This window comes from Camelus ferus, chromosome 35, assembly GCF_009834535.1.
Source record: "Camelus ferus isolate YT-003-E chromosome 35, BCGSAC_Cfer_1.0, whole genome shotgun sequence".
Lineage (NCBI taxonomy): Eukaryota > Metazoa > Chordata > Mammalia > Artiodactyla > Camelidae > Camelus > Camelus ferus.
This window is the reverse complement of record NC_045730.1, coordinates 22,308,048-22,325,914: the sequence shown is the minus strand read 5'-3', so window position 1 is coordinate 22,325,914 and position 17,867 is coordinate 22,308,048. Positions and strand designations below refer to the sequence as shown.

The following is a 17,867-nucleotide window of genomic DNA, read 5'->3' as shown; positions in this document are numbered from 1 at the left end:
GGCACGGGGACCCGACCAGCTGTGTGCAGTGTTACACCCCAAGCATCTGCTGTAGTGTTAAGCCACAGACTTAATTCTGGTTTCTTATTATTTGACTCTCAAGTAATATTTCTGACCCTGGCCTCCTACCTCTGTGTGGGTTCACACCTGAGAGCCCTAGAGACAGGTGTCCGATCAGTGACATGTGACTAAGAGTTTATTCCCTCAGTTGGTCTCAAGACTCTCTATTGACTGCCCTCAAAATACCCGAAGATTCTCTCACAACAAAACCCAGACCCCACCCCACCCCCCCCAAAACCCTGTAAATGAAAAAACTCAACTCAGTGTATTCTCTGCATTTGGGGTGGTAAGTTTTGAATTAAATCCAGCAAGTATTAAGGGAGTAGCTTTCTGTGCAGGAACTCTGCCAGGTCAAGTGTTCACTGACGGCACTTATCCTGAGTTCACAGTGTACCATGGGTGGACGTCAGTGAACTCCGGAGCCACCAGGAAACCCAGCCGTGTAAATACGGTGCTTTCTCTGCCACTGAGTAGCTCCACAGCAGATCGACGGACCAGTAAATGAAACGGGCCGCAGAGGGAAAAAGTGGCCCGCTTCTGTCAAGTTCTTACTGTATACAGTCCTTATGGAAATTACAGGAAAGGCAGATTTCTCTTCTTGTTTGGCTATGTTTCCACATTTATGAATTGAGAGAGTTGAAATGCATGATCTCTATTGTTCCTTCCCAACCTGCCTCCTCTGAATATCCGGACAACTCATATTAGCCTTGCTCTTATGTAGCTGCTCGAAGCCCTGCCACTGATGATGAAACAGTGCCTTCCAGGAAGCCCTCTGGGGGAGTGCAGTGCTGTCCTAGCTGGTGATAGGACCCCGTTCCTCCCCCGCCGGCCCCATTGACCCCAGTCCATTTGCACCGCCAGTCCTGGCTATCATCTGACACAGCTGCCTTATTTAAAAAGTATTATTATTCAAAAACCATTCCCCTTGAAATAACACCTTTGCGTTTTCCTGTCTGAAGATGGAGGCAGAGAGATGTTTCAGATGAGAAAACTGAACACGGGATGGTAGAACCACCTCATGGATCTGAACAGAATTTCAAGGACTCTGAGAGAGAAGGAAACTTAGAGATCATCTAATCCCATCCTTGCTTTTTTATCCAGTCCTTTTATTTTACAGGTAAAAAAGCCTGAGGCCCAGAAACACAAAATGACTTTCTCAAGTTCTCACAGCTGGTTGGTGGCCTGGTCGGAGCCGAGGCCTCTCAACTCCCAGCCATCCTACCACGTAGCTTTCTCGTACCTTCTCTGCATGTTTCCTACAGATCCGAGGAGTTGATGGATGTACTAACCCCTTTAGGATTCCATTTCAGTGTCCTCCCCCACCGCCTTCACAGTTCAGTGTCCATCGTAAGTCAACCTGAAGCCGCTCGGCTCCCGGAGTCCTTCCCCACATCTTACCTGAGGCCGTGAGGTCCTGGCAGAGACGGTGGTAGGACACCCCTGCAGGTCTTTTCGCTAGACTCTTGCTAGATATTTGATGCACATCACTAAACAGCATGATAAATAATACCACTTATCATTTTGTAAAGGGGAAAAGATGTCACGGACTAGGGTCCAAATTTTGCAGTAATGGAATTAAATCATCTTGATTAGACTAGCTGTCTCTCGAGTGCCTCTAAAGTAAAATCTCAGTCTGGTGGCTGCTTTGAATACAGCTAATGGCCGAGTCCCTCCTCCTTCTGTGGGTCCTGATGAGAGCACCCGAGAGAGGAATCCCCCCTTTTTTGTACATGCAATTTCATCCCTGGATTCGAGACCCACTGGCCAGACCTTCCTCATCCAGTCTGTCCAAGCCAGCAACACTTGGTCCTTTTTACAGATTTAACAATGCCTCTGTTATCTTTTTAAGGTCTTTTTTCTCCTTCCAAATTTGAGTGTGTCGGGGAGGGGCAGGGCAGGGGTATAAATCCCTGTGTTTCTGCAGACCAGACCCACCAGAACCAACCAGGTCAAGGTCACAATCGGGCATCCATTGATATGATCTCAATCAATTGCACTCAAGCAACTTTCTGTTGGTCTCGTTTTAACAAAAATGGATACAGATTTTTATAGTGGAAACACCTGTTAATTTCTTTTCCCTCAACCCTGTCAGCCAGCATGTTTTGACGATGCCAGGGATCAGCACTGAGTTAGGTTCTGGTGAACAAACCCCGCCCTGAGACCAGTGGGAGGCAGAGGTGGCCCCAGCCCGGGGCGGAGACAGCACTCTGGTGGGGGAGAAAGCCACCAGGAGAGGGGAACAACTTGGAAGGAAGGGGATAGAGGCTGAAATCGAAACGGTACTTTCTAAAAATTTAAAAAGCAGCTTCTGAATTTGAAACAGTGAAGAGCACACCTAGGCTCAGCGTTTTTTGTTATCAGGTGGCGTTCTTTTGCATCCTTTTTAAAAATTATAGAAAATAACAGGGAAGAAGATGTAAGCCACTTCTGCCGCCCGGGGATAGCCGTTGCTATTGGGTGTTTCCCAGGCTTTCCTCTGCGTGTGTTTACTTATACAATGGAGATCAGACCCATACAATCTTCTTTCCTGAGGTTTGGTTTTGTCTTACCACCTAGCAAGCATTTTCCATTTTAGTACAGACCTTCACACGCATCATTTTAATAGCTGCACAATACTCTGTTTTGCAGGTAAATCATATTTATGTGGCCATTTTCTATTCCTGGACAATGGAAATGGACATACTCTAATATTAACCCACATTCACGGGTTTTCTTGTAAAAATCGTCATTACTTTTCTAATGGCTAAAATTGCTCATTTGGCACAACTGAAGCCTGGACTAAAAAACAGTGATTTAGATGTGAAACACAGACACCTCCCCTAAGAGGTTCCTCAGTTATCAGAACGCCTGCCCGGTCTGACCGTGTCTTGGAAAGCAAACAACTCTTTCTTAGAGGAGCGGCCCCCTTCACTTTCTCACCTCTGTTGTAGGTTATGTGTTTGACACCAGGGGAGAAAACGCTGAAGACACAGAGACAGGTGTCACTGCCTAGACTCACACGTAGTGACAGTCTCCCTTAGCACGTGCACCTCTTCCACTGCAATTTCCTCTAAGGTCCACTAGCATTTCAGGTTACTGCCAAGTGTGGGCGCTCTGTGAGGGCGACTCGTCACGTCTGAATAGTGTTCTTATACTTCATGTGATAATCAAGCCTCCAATTTGGTCGAAGATGTTTAAAAATCATCTTTAGAGTTGAATTTTCACACTTTAAATGTCCAACGTATCATCCGGTTAGTTCATTGTCCATTCCCTGGTGTTTTTCAATGTGAATGTAGTATAGAGTTTTGAAGCATATTTATTTCAACGTAAATTGCTTAGATGCTGTATCAAGGAGAATGGCTCTTTCTAGGACCGAATGAGCAGTTGTGAAGACCAAAATTAATTAGACCTTCATCAGCTTAGAGGATGGAAAAGTTGTTTCGGGAGACAGGACAGCTCTGACCTATTAGATGAAATCATTTGTGACATCATTTTCCCACAAAGTAATCATTTGTCACTCATAAGTGTAAGTGATACATGAATTCCTAGGAAAGGAAAACCTTTCATGTAAGTTGTGTCGACATAGTGACAAAATAACTGATTAAAAGGTGAGAAACTCAAAGTAGTTATCCACACAATACCTGACAACTATTTGACAGATGGTTTTCACTGAGTGTTGTGACGTTGTGTGGCGACTGGCCACAGATACACATAACATTATAGTCTTCATTTGGTTCTGGTACACCTGCCTCCACTTTATATAAAGCCAACAGATGAAAATGTGGATGCATTTTAAAGAAATGCTTTACCATGTGGGTATTTGTTTACGGAAATATTTGCCTCCAGATTCCTTTTTCTAAGAAAATGGTGAATTTAAACTACCTTTTTTTATTGGGAGGCACTGCATTTCCACCTCATTTATTGTATAAAGCAAATTACTGTGACTCTTTGGCTCTTGACCCAAAGGCCAAAAATTGTCCAGAAGAAATCTGGGCAGTACGAACACCAACCCCCAGAGGGAAAAAATGCTGTGCTTGCACTTAACACATCCCCCTAGCATTTACCGAATGTCAGAATGTTAAAGCTCAGAGGCGTTGTTTGGGCCCCTCAGCCCCACCCCCTTGTTTGGCGGTGAGGCCGCTGGGGAGTGAGGCCCATGGCTGCCCAGGGCCGCGTAACAGCCCATCAGCGGCCCGGCCAAGCCTGGAACCTAAATTCCTTGCTACCCTGTCCAAGGTACTCGCGCCACACACGTCGCGCCGGGCAGCTAAGCCTGAGCGAGGAGGGGGCCCTGGGATGAATCCGTACCCCACCGAAGCCCAGCTAATCAACCCGAGACCACAGGACGCATCCCTGGACCGTGTCAAAGCTGGTTCTAGGTGTGGCTTGTGGAATCAGTGCAGCCACTAGACAGCTCCATCTCATATCTGCCTGTCTTTTATTTATCTTCTTTTTGAGCCTCAAGGAAGGTTCAGATAAATGGTTTCCATCACACGTTTAGTTCTCCTTTTAGATTTCAAGCCACTTAGTAACCCCTTCCTGGAAACCAGTCCCTCTGCTCACTGAGGGGTCTGATGAAGTACTGTGAACCCAGGCTTTGGTTTTTCTGCAACATATGTTTTAAAATTTGCCTTCTGCCTCCCAGAAGGATATCTTTCTCAAGGGAATTGAAAAGATTAATTAGTGACCTTTCAACTCTGTTACAGTAAGATGAATACGTTGCGAATAAAGGTGGAAACATTCACCTTACGGCTGTGCATTCTGTTAAACATACACCGGGAAGCTTCAAAGCACTTCCTGCCAAGACTGGGCAGGAGCTTGAATTTTTCAATACTTGAGGAGGGGTGGGGATCGTGCAGCGCACAGAAAATATGCAATGGATTCACACATGGGAAATACATTTCATAAAAGTGCAAAATCATATTTTGTAAATTAAAATTGTATTTGTGTTTAGTTAACTGTGACTACTGTTCAGACTTTATTCAGAAATCCTTTTTATAGGCTTTCTTAGCAAAGAAAAATTCCATATCTATGGATGATGTCTCAATTTTCTGTATATATGTTTTATTAATATGTAAATATTTAGATTTTTTAAGATGACTATGTTCTTTAAAAAAAAAATTCAACACAAGGCTAGTTGTGAGAATGGTGTATAACGTGTGTTGTGATACCAGTTCCCAAGACGCCCTTTCTGTCCATTCTGGAAGAATACAATAAATTACTTTAATTGGACATGCCTGTTTCATGACTGTGTCCCAGTCCTCCTGCGTTTGTAAAGAGGAGTTAATGCTAGTCATTAATTAAAGGGTATTTATTAATACTCTTGTGATCTTACACAGGAACTTTTATCTCCTTATGAAGTTAATTTTTAAAACTAAACGAACAAACCGCATTGCTACCAGAAAGAGCATGTTTGAATGTATTAAGTCACAGGCTGTGGCTGGTGGTCAGATCAGCGGCTGTAGCAAGTCCCACAGTAACACTTGAGCAGTAAGTACTGATAGGCTTGAAGCCTAATTTTAAATGAATTAGGGAGCTTTATAATCTTCACCTAAAAGGTTAAGCCCTGCTTCTATGGAAACAACACAGCAGAAGGACAAATCAATCTTCTCTAATGCAAAGTGGCTGTTAAAACGTAATTGCTTTATTCTCCTCTCTGAACACAGGGGGGCGCTCCTCCTTGTGGGTCCTGGCCCCCTCCTCCCTCCAAAAGCCACTTCCAGCCCCTAGCCCCTAGCACCCCCAGGCTGGTCTGTGGGCTCTGTCTGGGCTTTGGCTGGGGGTCTGGTCCTTGGGCCCTCATTTTGGGGATGCTGAGCTATTCTGCAGCTGGGAGAGGGGCTGGGTGTGGGGTGATGGGGAGTAGCTGCCAATAAGAAAGCAACTGAGTGGGGAGGGTGTAGCTCAGTGGTAGAGCACGTGCTTAGCATGCACAAGGTAGTAGGTTCAATCCCCAGTACTTCCATTAAAATAAAAATAAATTAAAAAAAACTAATCACCTCCCCCCGCTAAAAGAAAAAATTTTTTTAAGTTAAAATAGCAAGCAAGCAAGCAAGCAGCTGGACTGCAGGAGGGAAAGCGACAGGGTGAATAGCTTACAAAGAAAAAAATCTAAACCCTGCCAGCCGGAGTCTTCCACGTACCCGCACCTCTTGGAAGCTGGGAGCCTGGCACCAGCCTGCCTGTCCTGCTGTAACACCTCCAGGGCGTCGTGTGGCCCTTTGTGCCGTGAAATCATCTGTGAGGGGCCACGTCATGTGATCTGGCCCAAGGGCCCTGGGATGCCCTTGCCCCCACGTACTGGTGAGGTCTGTGCCTTCTAGGTGGCCTGGCTGACACCCTGTAGGGCTTTCTCATCCACTGTGAGGGGACCCTGTCTCACCACCAGAGGCTCCTCCAAAAAGGGGGCTGCTGGGGTTCACGTAGAATAAAAGCTCACACAGCTGCCTCAGTTTCTCCCCTCCTACCGGCCCAGCCTTAAAACTGAGCGACTGGGCGATGGCAGCTGGCTCGTTTCCCAGCTGCACCCTGAGCCTGGTTAAGGTGTTTACTGAGCACCCGCTGTAGGTCGATGCTGTGTCGGGCGAGCACGGCTGGGGCGGGGATGCAAGGGACAAGAACTGAAGCTGGGGACCAGCCACACCAGGCCCTGTGGGCCATCCTGAGGAGCTGGAGGGCGTGGGGGACACTGAAGCTTTCTGAGTGTACGTTTGCTCAGAGTCATATGCTATCTTTCTTGAAATTGAAGTCCACTCAGTAAAATGTATCAGTTTCTGGTATACAGTGTAATCTTTCAGCCGTACATACACATACATATATTCATTTTCATATTCTTCTTTATAGGTTGCTATGAGACACTGAATATAGTTCCCTGTGCTGTACAGTAGGACCTTGCTGCTTATCTATTTATAGTAGTTACTACCTGCAAATCTCCATCTCCCAATTTATCTCTTCCCACCATACAACTTAATAACAAAACAAAACAAAAAAATCCAATCCAAAAATGGGCAGAAGACCTGAACAAGCAATTCTCCAGTGAAGACATGTGCCATCCTGATGCATCTGGCTGAAGTCTGGAGCGGTAACTGGAGGGCGCAAGCCTAAAGCAAGGAGTCCCACTCAGAAACGGTGGGAGCAGCCAGGGATGGAGGAAGAGGACCCAAGTGGCCAGAGCCCTACACGTCAAGCACAGAGGAAGGCCAGTAGGATGCGGTGGTGCACTCGCTTGGGGTCGGGGAGGGACTGCAGCTTTCGGGAGGAGGAAGGAGGTGCCAAGGCGGACACCCAGGACTCTGGCTGCGAAAACGTGGTTACCATGTGCGGTCACAAATCCTGGGAACACAGTGGGAACAACAACTTCGAGAAAGATGACAGACAAGTTCAGGTGCAGATGGCACTCTGTTCCTTCATTCAGCAAGTGTTCATGGAACACTTAGGGTCTGCCTGATACTGTTCTGGGGGCTGGGAGCAAGCAGAGAGCCCCGGGAGACACCAGCATCTAAGGCTCTTTGTGTCCTTGAACTAGAGGAGGGAACCTAAACTTGGTAGCTTTGTCCTAAGCTACAGTCGATCCAGATTTGAAACCCCATCCCCATTCCACATAATGCAAGTCTCCACTAAACCATGTCATCACAGAAGGGTCTGTGACTGTTGGCTCACAGGGGCCACCAGGCTCCCTCAAGTCCCAGTCTTTTGGTCCCTTGGTGTCACTTACCACGCTCTGAAACTGTCTTGCTTATTTCTGTGTTTATTACCCATTTTTCCTGAGGAATCTAAGCATCGTGATGTCAGAGATCTTATCTTTAAGGCCACTTAGATTTCAGTCCTTAAGGAAAACATTCTTAAGACACCCCTCCCCCACTCCCCGTCCTCCCCAGAAGGAGTGGCTGAGGACAGACACCACCCTCTCCCTCTCTTGTGTCCTGTAGTCTTAGATTGCGTGGGCTTCCTCCGTCCCTACGTCCACACTCTTCATAAATGGTGGCAAAACTGTCAGTAAATCTGCCAGAGGGATACTGGGTGCTCTTCATGAGACTCTGTAACTCTAATGATTCAGAGCAATGCTTTGAATTTACACAAACCAACTTCTTTTGCATTTTGTAACCTCTAAAAGCACGATATTGATCATTCCCCCCAAAATACGTATTATGTACATGTGTTTATTATTTACTTCCTTTTTGTTATCAGTGAAATTAAAAGAATGTAAAAGAGTCATATGGAAAAGCCGAGAACAACCTAGAGATGGAACCCGGGGGCATAATCCACAGTGTGCAGTGCTTTACACATGCTGATGTTCCAAAAAGTCCTGATACTTAAGGGCCTTTTAAATTATGTTTTACCTTTCTTTTTTGGCCACTTTTTTATTTGTTAATACTGAGAAATTGAAGGCAATTTTAAACCTAAACGCTGAGACTAAGCCACTTCAGCTAATTCCTTTGAAATACTTTGCAAAAATGAAACCAATGCAGGTGTGTTAACCAGAGGAGCTGGTCAACCAGCTCTCCTGACTTCTAGTCGCATGTACTCTGTGCCACGATGCCACCCAGATGCCAAAAGTGGAGGGCCCTCGATGTAAATACGGAGCAAAAACAATCAGTCTTACAAAGGAAATTGAGCATCCTAAATTGGTTCAATGAAGTGGTGGGCCAACTGCCTATTCTGGTAGAAAAACTATTTTCTCTGTACTCTAGCAATGGAGGGAGAAAGAATGCAGTATAATAGATGGCACTTACTCTGTATATGACTGAATTAAGCATCCTCCAAAGGTGGTGTATTTCTACCCACTGGATAGAAAAGATCAGATCAATTAGCCCCAGCGCTAACCCCATCCCCCTCTTGAGATAAACACCATTGCCCTGCAGCATCCTGAGAAGGAATATGTCATTGGTGTGAAGCAATGCCACCTCCCTCCACACCTACACCCCCTGTAACATGGACCTATAACTGTGGGCAGCTCTGACTTGTTAAGATTTAGTTTGTTCTGTGGTTTATGTCATAGACTCTTCAAGTGTTTGTCCTACCCACCTCCATGATGTCAGTGTTCCGGGGAGCGGTAACCGTGGCTGGTCTTTCCTCAACTTTGTCCCAGTGAACAAAGTTATGGTAGACTGGGTATATTTTATTTTACTTTATTATTTTTGTTTGTTTGTTTGTTTGGGGGAGCTAATTAGTTTTACTTACTTATTTACTTTATTTAATGGAGGTACTGGGGATCGAACCCATGACCTCATGCATGCTAAGCATGCACTCTACCACTGAGCTATACTGTCCTCTCCTGGGTATATTTGAAAGGTCCAACTGACTCCCAGCTCCTGGCTGCTGACCATATTAAGAGATGGGAGCCAAAATGCACCTTGATCACCCCTGGCATTTTAACATACAGCTTTAGAAAATGAGCAGACTGTCAAAGGCCACTTTGGGAAGTCCCCAGTGACTCTGGAGGTGGAGAAGAGGAGGCGGTGGAAGTTGACAAAATTCACCTGAATTCATTTGAAAGATTGAATGCAAGAGAAAACCCAAGCAATGCTCTAAAAATTGTGAGAGAGACTTACTCCCCTCCCCTCCTTCCTCCCATTTAAACATATTATAAAACTACTAAAGTTGAAGCTGTGGTTTTGATACAAGAATAGACAGACCCATAAAACAGAATGGAAAGTTAAGGAAAAAACTTGTCTATATACAGCATGTATCAAAGGTGTTGTAATAATTAGAATAATGTATGTTAAGCTGCTATAACAAAGAATCCCTGAAATAAAGTGGCTCAGATGCAATACAGATGTTTTGTCCTCTAACTCATTACAGCCTAGAATTGGGTGGGTGGACCCAGGTGGTGGCAGGCAGCTCTGCTCCATGCGGTCATCTGGAAACCCAGCTACATCCATCTTATTGTTCTGCCACCGCCCAGGAGACATCCTCGTCCACGTGGTCAAAGCTGGCTCCCCAGTAGAAGTCTATATTTAAGACTATGGGAAGGGGGAGTAACACTGGAGGGGAAGCAATTTCCTTATGAAAATGACTTTGGGATTTCGTACCTCACTTCTGCTTACATCTTGTTGGCCACAACCTAGCACCAAAGGAAACTAGGAAATAGCGTCTCTAGCTGGATGGCTATGTGCCCAGCTAAGGCTCGGGCTCTGTTACTACCGAGAGGAAGAATGGGGGCAATCAGCTGTGGTACCGCAGGTGCTACTTTCACTGTTGGGAAAAGGATGGTTTCTTCAGTAAACGGTGCCGAGGAAAACTAGCTAGCCGTGTATAAAAATCAATTTAGATATATACAAAAATTAGCTCAAAATCATAGACCTAAATGTAAGAGCTAAAACTGTAAAACCCTTAGAAGAAAACATAGGAGTAAATCTTCATGCTCTTGGGTCAGGCAATGGTTTCTTAGATATGACACTAAAACACAGGTCACAAGAGGAAAATGGACCAACCGGACATCATAGAAATTAAAAACTGTTGTGCTTCAAAGGACATTTAAAAAAAAGTGAAAATACAGCTCACAGAAGTGGAGAAAAGCTTTGCAAATCAGATATCTGAAAAAGAACTTGTATTGAGAATATACAAAAGAACTTTTACGACTCAAAAACAAAAAGACAAATAACCTAACTTGAAAATGAGCAAAACCACACTGAACAGACTTTTCTCCAGAGAAGATGCGTAAATAGCCAGCAGGCCAGTAAGCACGTGAAAAGATGCTCAGGATCGTTAGTCGTTAGGGGAACGCAAATCAAAACCACAGTAAGACGTCACTTTACACCCACAAAGCCACCTATGATCAAAATGACAGACAAGAACAAGTGTCGGTGAGGATGTGGAGAAACTGGAGCCCTCAGCTTCTGGTGGGAATGTAAAACGGTGCAGGCTCTTTGGAAAACAGATCAGCGATTCTTCCAAAAGTTAAATGTAGAGTTACCACGTGACCCAGCAATGACGCTCTAAGAGAACTGAAAACACACATCCATGCAAAGACCTGTACATGAACGTTCAGAGCAACATTATTCATAATAGGCAAAAACTGGAAGCAACCTGGATGCCCATGAGTTGGTGGACGGATAAACAAAATGTGGCGTATCCATGCAATGGATTATTGTTTAGCGATAAAAAGCAATGAAGAGTTGATACATCTGACATGGACGAGCCTTGAAAACATGATGCTGAGTGAAAGAAACCAGACCCAGAGGCCACGTATTCTATGAGTCCATTTATAGGAAATGTTCAGATGAGGCAAGTCCCTAGAGATAGAAAGTAATTAGTGGTTACCCAGGACTAGGAAGGGAGCAATAACAGGGAATGACTATAATGGATGCAGGGTCTCCTCTTGGAATGATGAAAATGTGCTAAAAGTAGACAGTGGTGATGGTTGCACAACTCTGAATATATTAAAAATCACTGACTTGTACATTTTAAAAGGATAAGTTTTACAGTATGTGAATTATATCTCAATAAAGCTGTTAAAAAATAGTACTAAAGTTGGACCCTCTTACTTCACTCTGTGTGTGGCAATGAATTCCAAATGTGTCAAGGGTTTAAGTACAGCAAACAATAAGAATACTAGAAAATTTATAATGAATACTTATATAAGCTTGAGGAGAGAAAGGATTTCTCAAACAGGATGCCAGAGGAAGAAATTACCAAGTAAAACTTATTTGATCAACTAAAAACTCTAAATCATGCTTCAAAAATTTTACCGAGAGAAAGCGCAAATGACAAAATGAGAAAAACATCTGCAGAACAAATGACTTGCCGGAAGGAATATGCTTGTCATATAGCCAAGTCTTATAAACCAAATGGCCAATAAATATTAAAATGTGAAAATTAAATCAAGAAATGAAGATTAAAATCGTATGAACATTTTGGTTATTCAGTTGACAAATATTGAAGGAAAGATAGCACCAGTATTTCTTGGAGTGAAGTGGCTAATTTCTTAGCCACTATGAATAGGCATGTTAATCGGTACAATATTTCTGATGGCCGTTTGACAATGCAAATCAAATTTGATGAAATCTTTTGACCCAGCAATTTTACTTGAAGGAATTTATCTGAAAGAAAGATGGATCCCCTCAAAGATCAAGCTACAGGGTGTTCATCTCAACATTGTACATAGTTCAAATGTTCTTAAAAATTAAAACGGTTTACATGTCAATAGTTTAAATTATAATACATCCTGAAATTGGAACACTGGGCAGCTATTTCTAGTGGTGTACACAGAAATCAACAGTCAACTGATTGAAAAAGGCAGGTCACGGCACAGTATCCACTGTAGGATCTTTTGAGTTTTTTTAATACACAAACTCAGAAAAAGTCTAAGAGGACATCCCCCAGCTACTGAGAGCCACCTCTGGATGGTGAGACTGTGGGTAATTTAAAATTCTCTTCCTATTGTTAATTTTCCTATAATGAACATGTGTTGCTTTTGCAGTGAAAAGGGAATTTATTTTTAAAACTTTTTAATAATGTAGAAAAATATTTATAGCGTGGAAAAATGTGCGTGATGTATTTGCTATTAAATATTATGTTCAGCCAGATCATATTATTTTTCTTTCAGAAATGCACTTATTTTTATAGAGTTAGATATAACGATCATTGTGTGTAAGTAACTGACAAATTGCAGCATGTCCAAAAATATATGTACATCAACAACCTCCTATAACATTAAAAAGGCATAGACGATGTGGCCTGATCATTCTGTAAAAGAAGTATTTATACACGTGCACAGAACAGAAGAATAGAAGTTGTTAATGGTAGTTTTCTCTGAGCGGTAGAATCATCTGTGATTTTTAAAAATTATTGATCTAAATATTGTATCGATGCTAAATTTCACAAATATGTTAACTGCATTGTGATTATGTGAGGGGAGTACCTTGGCTTAATAAATATGTAATTGGTACTAAGGAGTAACGGGATGATACAGGCAACTTTCCCTCACCTGGATCAGAAAAAACAGTATACGTATATATTCAACTAAAGCAAAAATGGTAAGTGTGGCAAAAGGTTAACAATGGCTGCATCTAGAGAAAGATTTCACGAGAGCTCTTGGTACTACCCTTGCAATGCTCAAGTTTGAAACTATTTTTTAAAAATTAAAAAAAAAAAACATAAATACAAAACAGAAACAGACTCATAGACATAGAATACAAACTTGTGGTTGCCAAGGGGGCAGGGGGTGGGAAGGGACAGACTGGGATTTTAAAATGCAGGATAGATAAGCAAGATTATACTGTGTAGCACAGGGAAATATGTACAAGATCTTGTGGTAGCTCAGGGTGAAAAAAAAATGTGACAATGAATATATACATGTTCATGTATGACTGAAAAATTGTGCTCTACACTAGAATTTGACACAGCATTGTAAAATGACTATTATTCAATAAAGAAAAGTAAAAAAAAAAATAGAAACATGAAAAAATTTTTAAAAAATTAAAAAATTAAACTAGTGCTCTGCAAAAGAAAGATGATCTAAGTTTTCTAAAATGAATATGTATAATTTTCTAAAAAGAAAAAAAAAAGGTAAAGGAAGAAAAGCCTCAGGGGTCCATATATGTGTCTGTATGCGGTGCTCATGCTCGGAGACTGTTGGGGACACCTGACAGACTGATGTCAATTCCTGTACCACAGGAATCCGAAGTGTCACACACGTTCCAGGGAAAACGTCAGCTTGTTACTGCAGTAATATGTACATTGAACCTATTTACATGACTCTGGAACTTTATGCTTTACTTTGAAGAGGAAAAAAATCATTCTGCAGCTTAACAGGAAAAGGATATCCTCTCTGCAGCTTGAAAGGAAACTGGAGCTGATGGTTTATAAAAAATATATCAGCAGCAAGATAAGAAGAAACCCATCTGAGGTCTAAGTGCATTTGACACAGCAGTTCAAAAAAACAATTCCGTCAGGGCCTTTGGGATTTGGGGAGAATGAATGTCTAAGAAAAATGAAATGGGTGGGTTCCTGTAACAAATGAACCCAAGACCCAAGCAGCTCAGGCCACGACGGTCTTCTCCTGTGTGCTTCTCTGTGCAAGGCGACACGGCCTAACAGGCGATGTGCTTCGGGAAACAGATGGGTGGCTGTCAGGCCCACAGGGAGCACCAACTCTCTGTGAATAGCAGCTAACATGTGCTGGATGCCTGGCACGGCCAGGCACTGTTCCAATGCTTTAAAGTCCAGTTTAACTTATAAAATCCACAAAGCCATCCTGTGATGTCAACACTATAGTTATACTCATTTAACAGATGAAAAAAGTGAGGCAGTTTGTTCCAGTTCACTAAGGAGTTGTTTTTAGCCACGCTTTGAATCCAGCGAGTGGGACCCCAGCACCCATCCATGTAGGCATTCAGTAGAGACAAGTGTTCAGAGCAACCCCATTGAGGGGCACGTCTGTCTGAGCTGCCTTTACAATGGTCTTTACATTTTAGTTTGCACAAAGGCATGGAACTAGGAATAGTAACACTGTCCCAAGTATTTTACAGATAATAGTTCAGTTAATCTCCATTCGAAGCCTGAAAGTATGACTATTATCACCCCCATTTCACAGATGAGGAGACTGAGTCACAGAGAGCGTAACTAGCTTGCCCAAAGGCACAGAGCTAATCAGTGGCAGAGCCGGGATTCAAACCTGGGCTTTCTGATCTACAGCCTTGCTCCTCATCTCTGTGCTGCAGGATGAGCTACTTCTGCGTAGATGTGTTGGCTCTTTGTTCCATGTCAGGCCTTGTTTTAATTGTTCTGATTGAATCACCTCGTGTGAAGTATCCCAACACACTGTCAGAAAGAGCCTGGGAAGTAGCTAGTGTCTTAATCTGACCTCAGGTTTCCAAGCGCACAGAGCAGAGTGGTTAACAGAGGAGCTCTGGAATCCCAGTGACCAAGGCTAAAGTCCTGGGTGTGCTATTTACTGAGCTCAGCTAGCTTTTTATCCCTAATTTCCCCACTCCCCACTGCCATCCAACCACCAGAGAGAGTTAGGGGAGATGGAAATGGAGGTCACACTCTCCCCAGGATGATGAAAGCCTCTGAGAAGCCCCCGTTTTGGGGGTTGGGGGAGACATGTGCTGCAGGTAAAGGGCTGGGGGAGCCAGAGGGGCGTGATGCCCCCAGTTGGTGGTCCTCAGAGCGGGAGTCCCCAGGCTGGCAGCATCAGCAGCACCTGGGAACTTGTTAGGGATGCAAAACCTCCAGCCCAGCCCTGGGCCTGCTGACCCAGCAGCTCTGGGGTGAGGCCCGGTGTGTTTACTTTGAATGGGGCCTGCAGGTCAACCAGATGCCCACTGAAGTCTGGAAGCCACAGCCCTAGGAGGCATGGGAGATATGGCCCTGGCTCAGAGCAGGATGTGGAGGGCCACTAACTTGCAGCCACGGTGACAATGTGGATTGGCTCCTTTCAGGAGTTAGAGCAAATTCAGAGCTTTCCAGGCAGCAGCATCATTGCCCCTTGCATTCTGAGTGGAGAGAACTGGGTGGCCTTACAGAAGCAACTGGAAGAGCCAATTCCCCAGTGACCGGTGGAGGCGGGGCAGTGTGGGGAAAAGTTCAGACCAGCCTCCTCCTTTTCGGTTGCTTTGGGGCCCCCAGAGGGCGGGGACTGACCCCAGAACCCTCAATCCCTTGGGCCACACACTCAGGCTATCTCCCTGCCCCAGTCCCTCGATGGCTGTGTTCCCCCGGGAATCCCCTTTCCCTCCCTGTGTGTGGTTGGCCATGAGAGTCATGGAACCCACCGACTGGCCCTGACCCACACTCCGCCCTCTGGGATGACCCCGAGCCCCACAAACATGGCGCTGCAGGAGCCCGGGCTGCAGCAGCTAGAGAAGAAAAAAAACTGCAAGTCCTTGAAGATATTCAGCCAGCCAGCAGCTGTGCAGAGGGCACCTCCTGCAGAGAGCCCTGCACCGGGGAAGGGGTGGAAAGTACTGATCCTACAGTCACTGCTTTCAAGGGGTAGATGAGGAGACGAAACAACAGCCCACCACACCTGCAGAGGCAGACAAGCCTCAGGGACACTGTACAACAGACCATGGCGCCCGGCGGAAAGGATGTACCAGGCAATCAACAAGGTTAGGAGTCGCGAGGATGGAGACGCTGTTGGAAGGCTCTGTGGAGGAGGAGGGACCCGAGCTGAGTCTTGGAGGATGACGAGACAGACAGAAGTGGTGGTCACCCCAGCAGAGCGGCCAATGAGGAGATGGCTCGGCGTGAGAAAGGGCAACACATGCGGAGCTTGCACGTCTGTCACCAGGAAGGGCAGGACATTTGGCCAAGGTTGGAAGTACATTCAGCCTCTGTATCCACAGTTTCCTCTAACCGCCAACAGATAATATTCAGGAAAAAAATCCTGAAAATTCCAAAAAAGCAAAACTTGAATTTGCCCCATGCTTGGCAACTATTTACACAGCATTCCCATCGTATTGGGTGTTACAAGTAATCTAAAGAGGACTGAAACATACGGGAGGCTGTGCATTGGTTATACGCAAGTACTACACCATGTTATAGAAGGGACTTGAGCATCTGAGGATGCTGGTCTCTGCGGGGCTCCTGGAACCCATCCCCTGCAGATCCCCAGGGACGACTGTCTGTCTGGAGGCATGGGAAGAGATGAAGTTTGCCGCCAAATGGTCAAAAACCTTGGAAACTAAAGAATTCTAAATAGATTTTATAGGCCAGGGTTCCCCAAAGTGAAAGTATATTTCTCAGAAACTTCTCTTTGTAGAATTATTAAAATTCTGTTACGGGACTAAGTGTGTTCTAGCACCAGCTCCTACGTGAGGAGGGGACGCCAGCTGGGCGTCCTGCATTCAACTCATTCTGACGCTCTCCACCCAGAGATACTGTCCGATTCCTCAGGTTAGGGGCTCAGGCCTACAAGACTGTCCCCCTGCGCTGTGTTGTCACCTGTCCTTCTGACCGACTATAAACCAGAGGTTCCCACAACCTTCTCCTCAGGTTCAGTTAGTTTGCTAGAGCAGCTCGCAGAACTCAGGAAAACATTTTACTTTCCTGATCACCAATTTATCATGAGAGGACGGAAGAGATGCGTCGGGCAAGACTTGTAGGGGCTCGGCGCTGCCACACCCTCTCCGGGCGCCACTGTCCCAGCACCTCCACGTGTTCACCAACCCAGAAGCTCTCCAAACCCCACTGTTTTGATTTTTAATGGCTGCTTCCTTCCAAAGGCACACGGATTAAATCCTTGGCCACTGCTGATCGACCTCCAGCCCCTGGCCCCAGGTCAGGGGGCTGCGACTCAAAATTTCAACCCTCTAATCACATAGCTGGCTCTTCTGGCAAAGAAAACCCCAACCTCAGTGCTTCCAAAAGTCACCCCGTTAACACAGCAAGAGACCCCTCTGAGGCGCCCCCACCGAGGAGACCCCAGGGGCTCGGGGAGCCGCCCGGCGGAAACCGGGCGAAGCCCAGAGCCGCATTTCTCGCCGCGCACAGGCAGCTTCCCCGAGGCCCGCGCCGGCCGTGACCCTCGCGGGGAGATGCTGTGTGCCGAGTTTTCCGAACGTGTTTCAGCACAGAGCCCTTCTCCCGGGGACCAGGGCTCCGGGCAGCGACCTCCGAGGCTCTCGGAGGGGCTGCGCCGGCGGCGGCGCCCCGGGAGCCGGCTGCTAGCGCCGCCCCGCGGGCTCCGTGCGGCCCGGCGGAAGCAGAGTTACCGCCCAGCGGAGCCCAGCGGCTCGGCAAGCCTGGGAGCAACTGGTTTCCGTTGTTGCAGCTGAATTCTAAGTGTCAGTGGCGATGAGAAGGAACAGGTGGGAGGAAGAAGGAACGACAGGCAAGACCACTGCTTAGACATGGAGGTGGTGAGGGGTGTCGGGACACCG

General features: G+C 45.5%; 1 protein-coding gene across 14 annotated transcripts in view; it reads left to right on the top strand.

The window, feature by feature from the left end:
• Positions 1-10,516, top strand: part of BEND7 (BEN domain containing 7) — an 80,305-nt gene extending 69,789 nt beyond the window's left edge. For 4 of the 14 annotated variants that reach the window (XR_004317551.1, XR_004317547.1, XM_032474119.1 and 1 more), the window contains one exon: positions 1,178-5,271. Coding sequence is in view for 8 of the 14 variants with exons in the window: in XM_032474119.1 (XP_032330010.1) it covers positions 1,178-1,191 (14 nt within the window). In the remaining 6 variants the exon portion in view is untranslated. Of the gene's footprint in view, positions 1-449; positions 5,272-5,378; positions 5,530-6,882 lie in introns of those variants that run through there. The other 10 variants (XM_032474112.1, XM_032474111.1, XM_032474114.1 and 7 more) reach the window with 5 other exon arrangements.
• Positions 10,517-17,867: the final 7,351 nt, after the last annotated feature.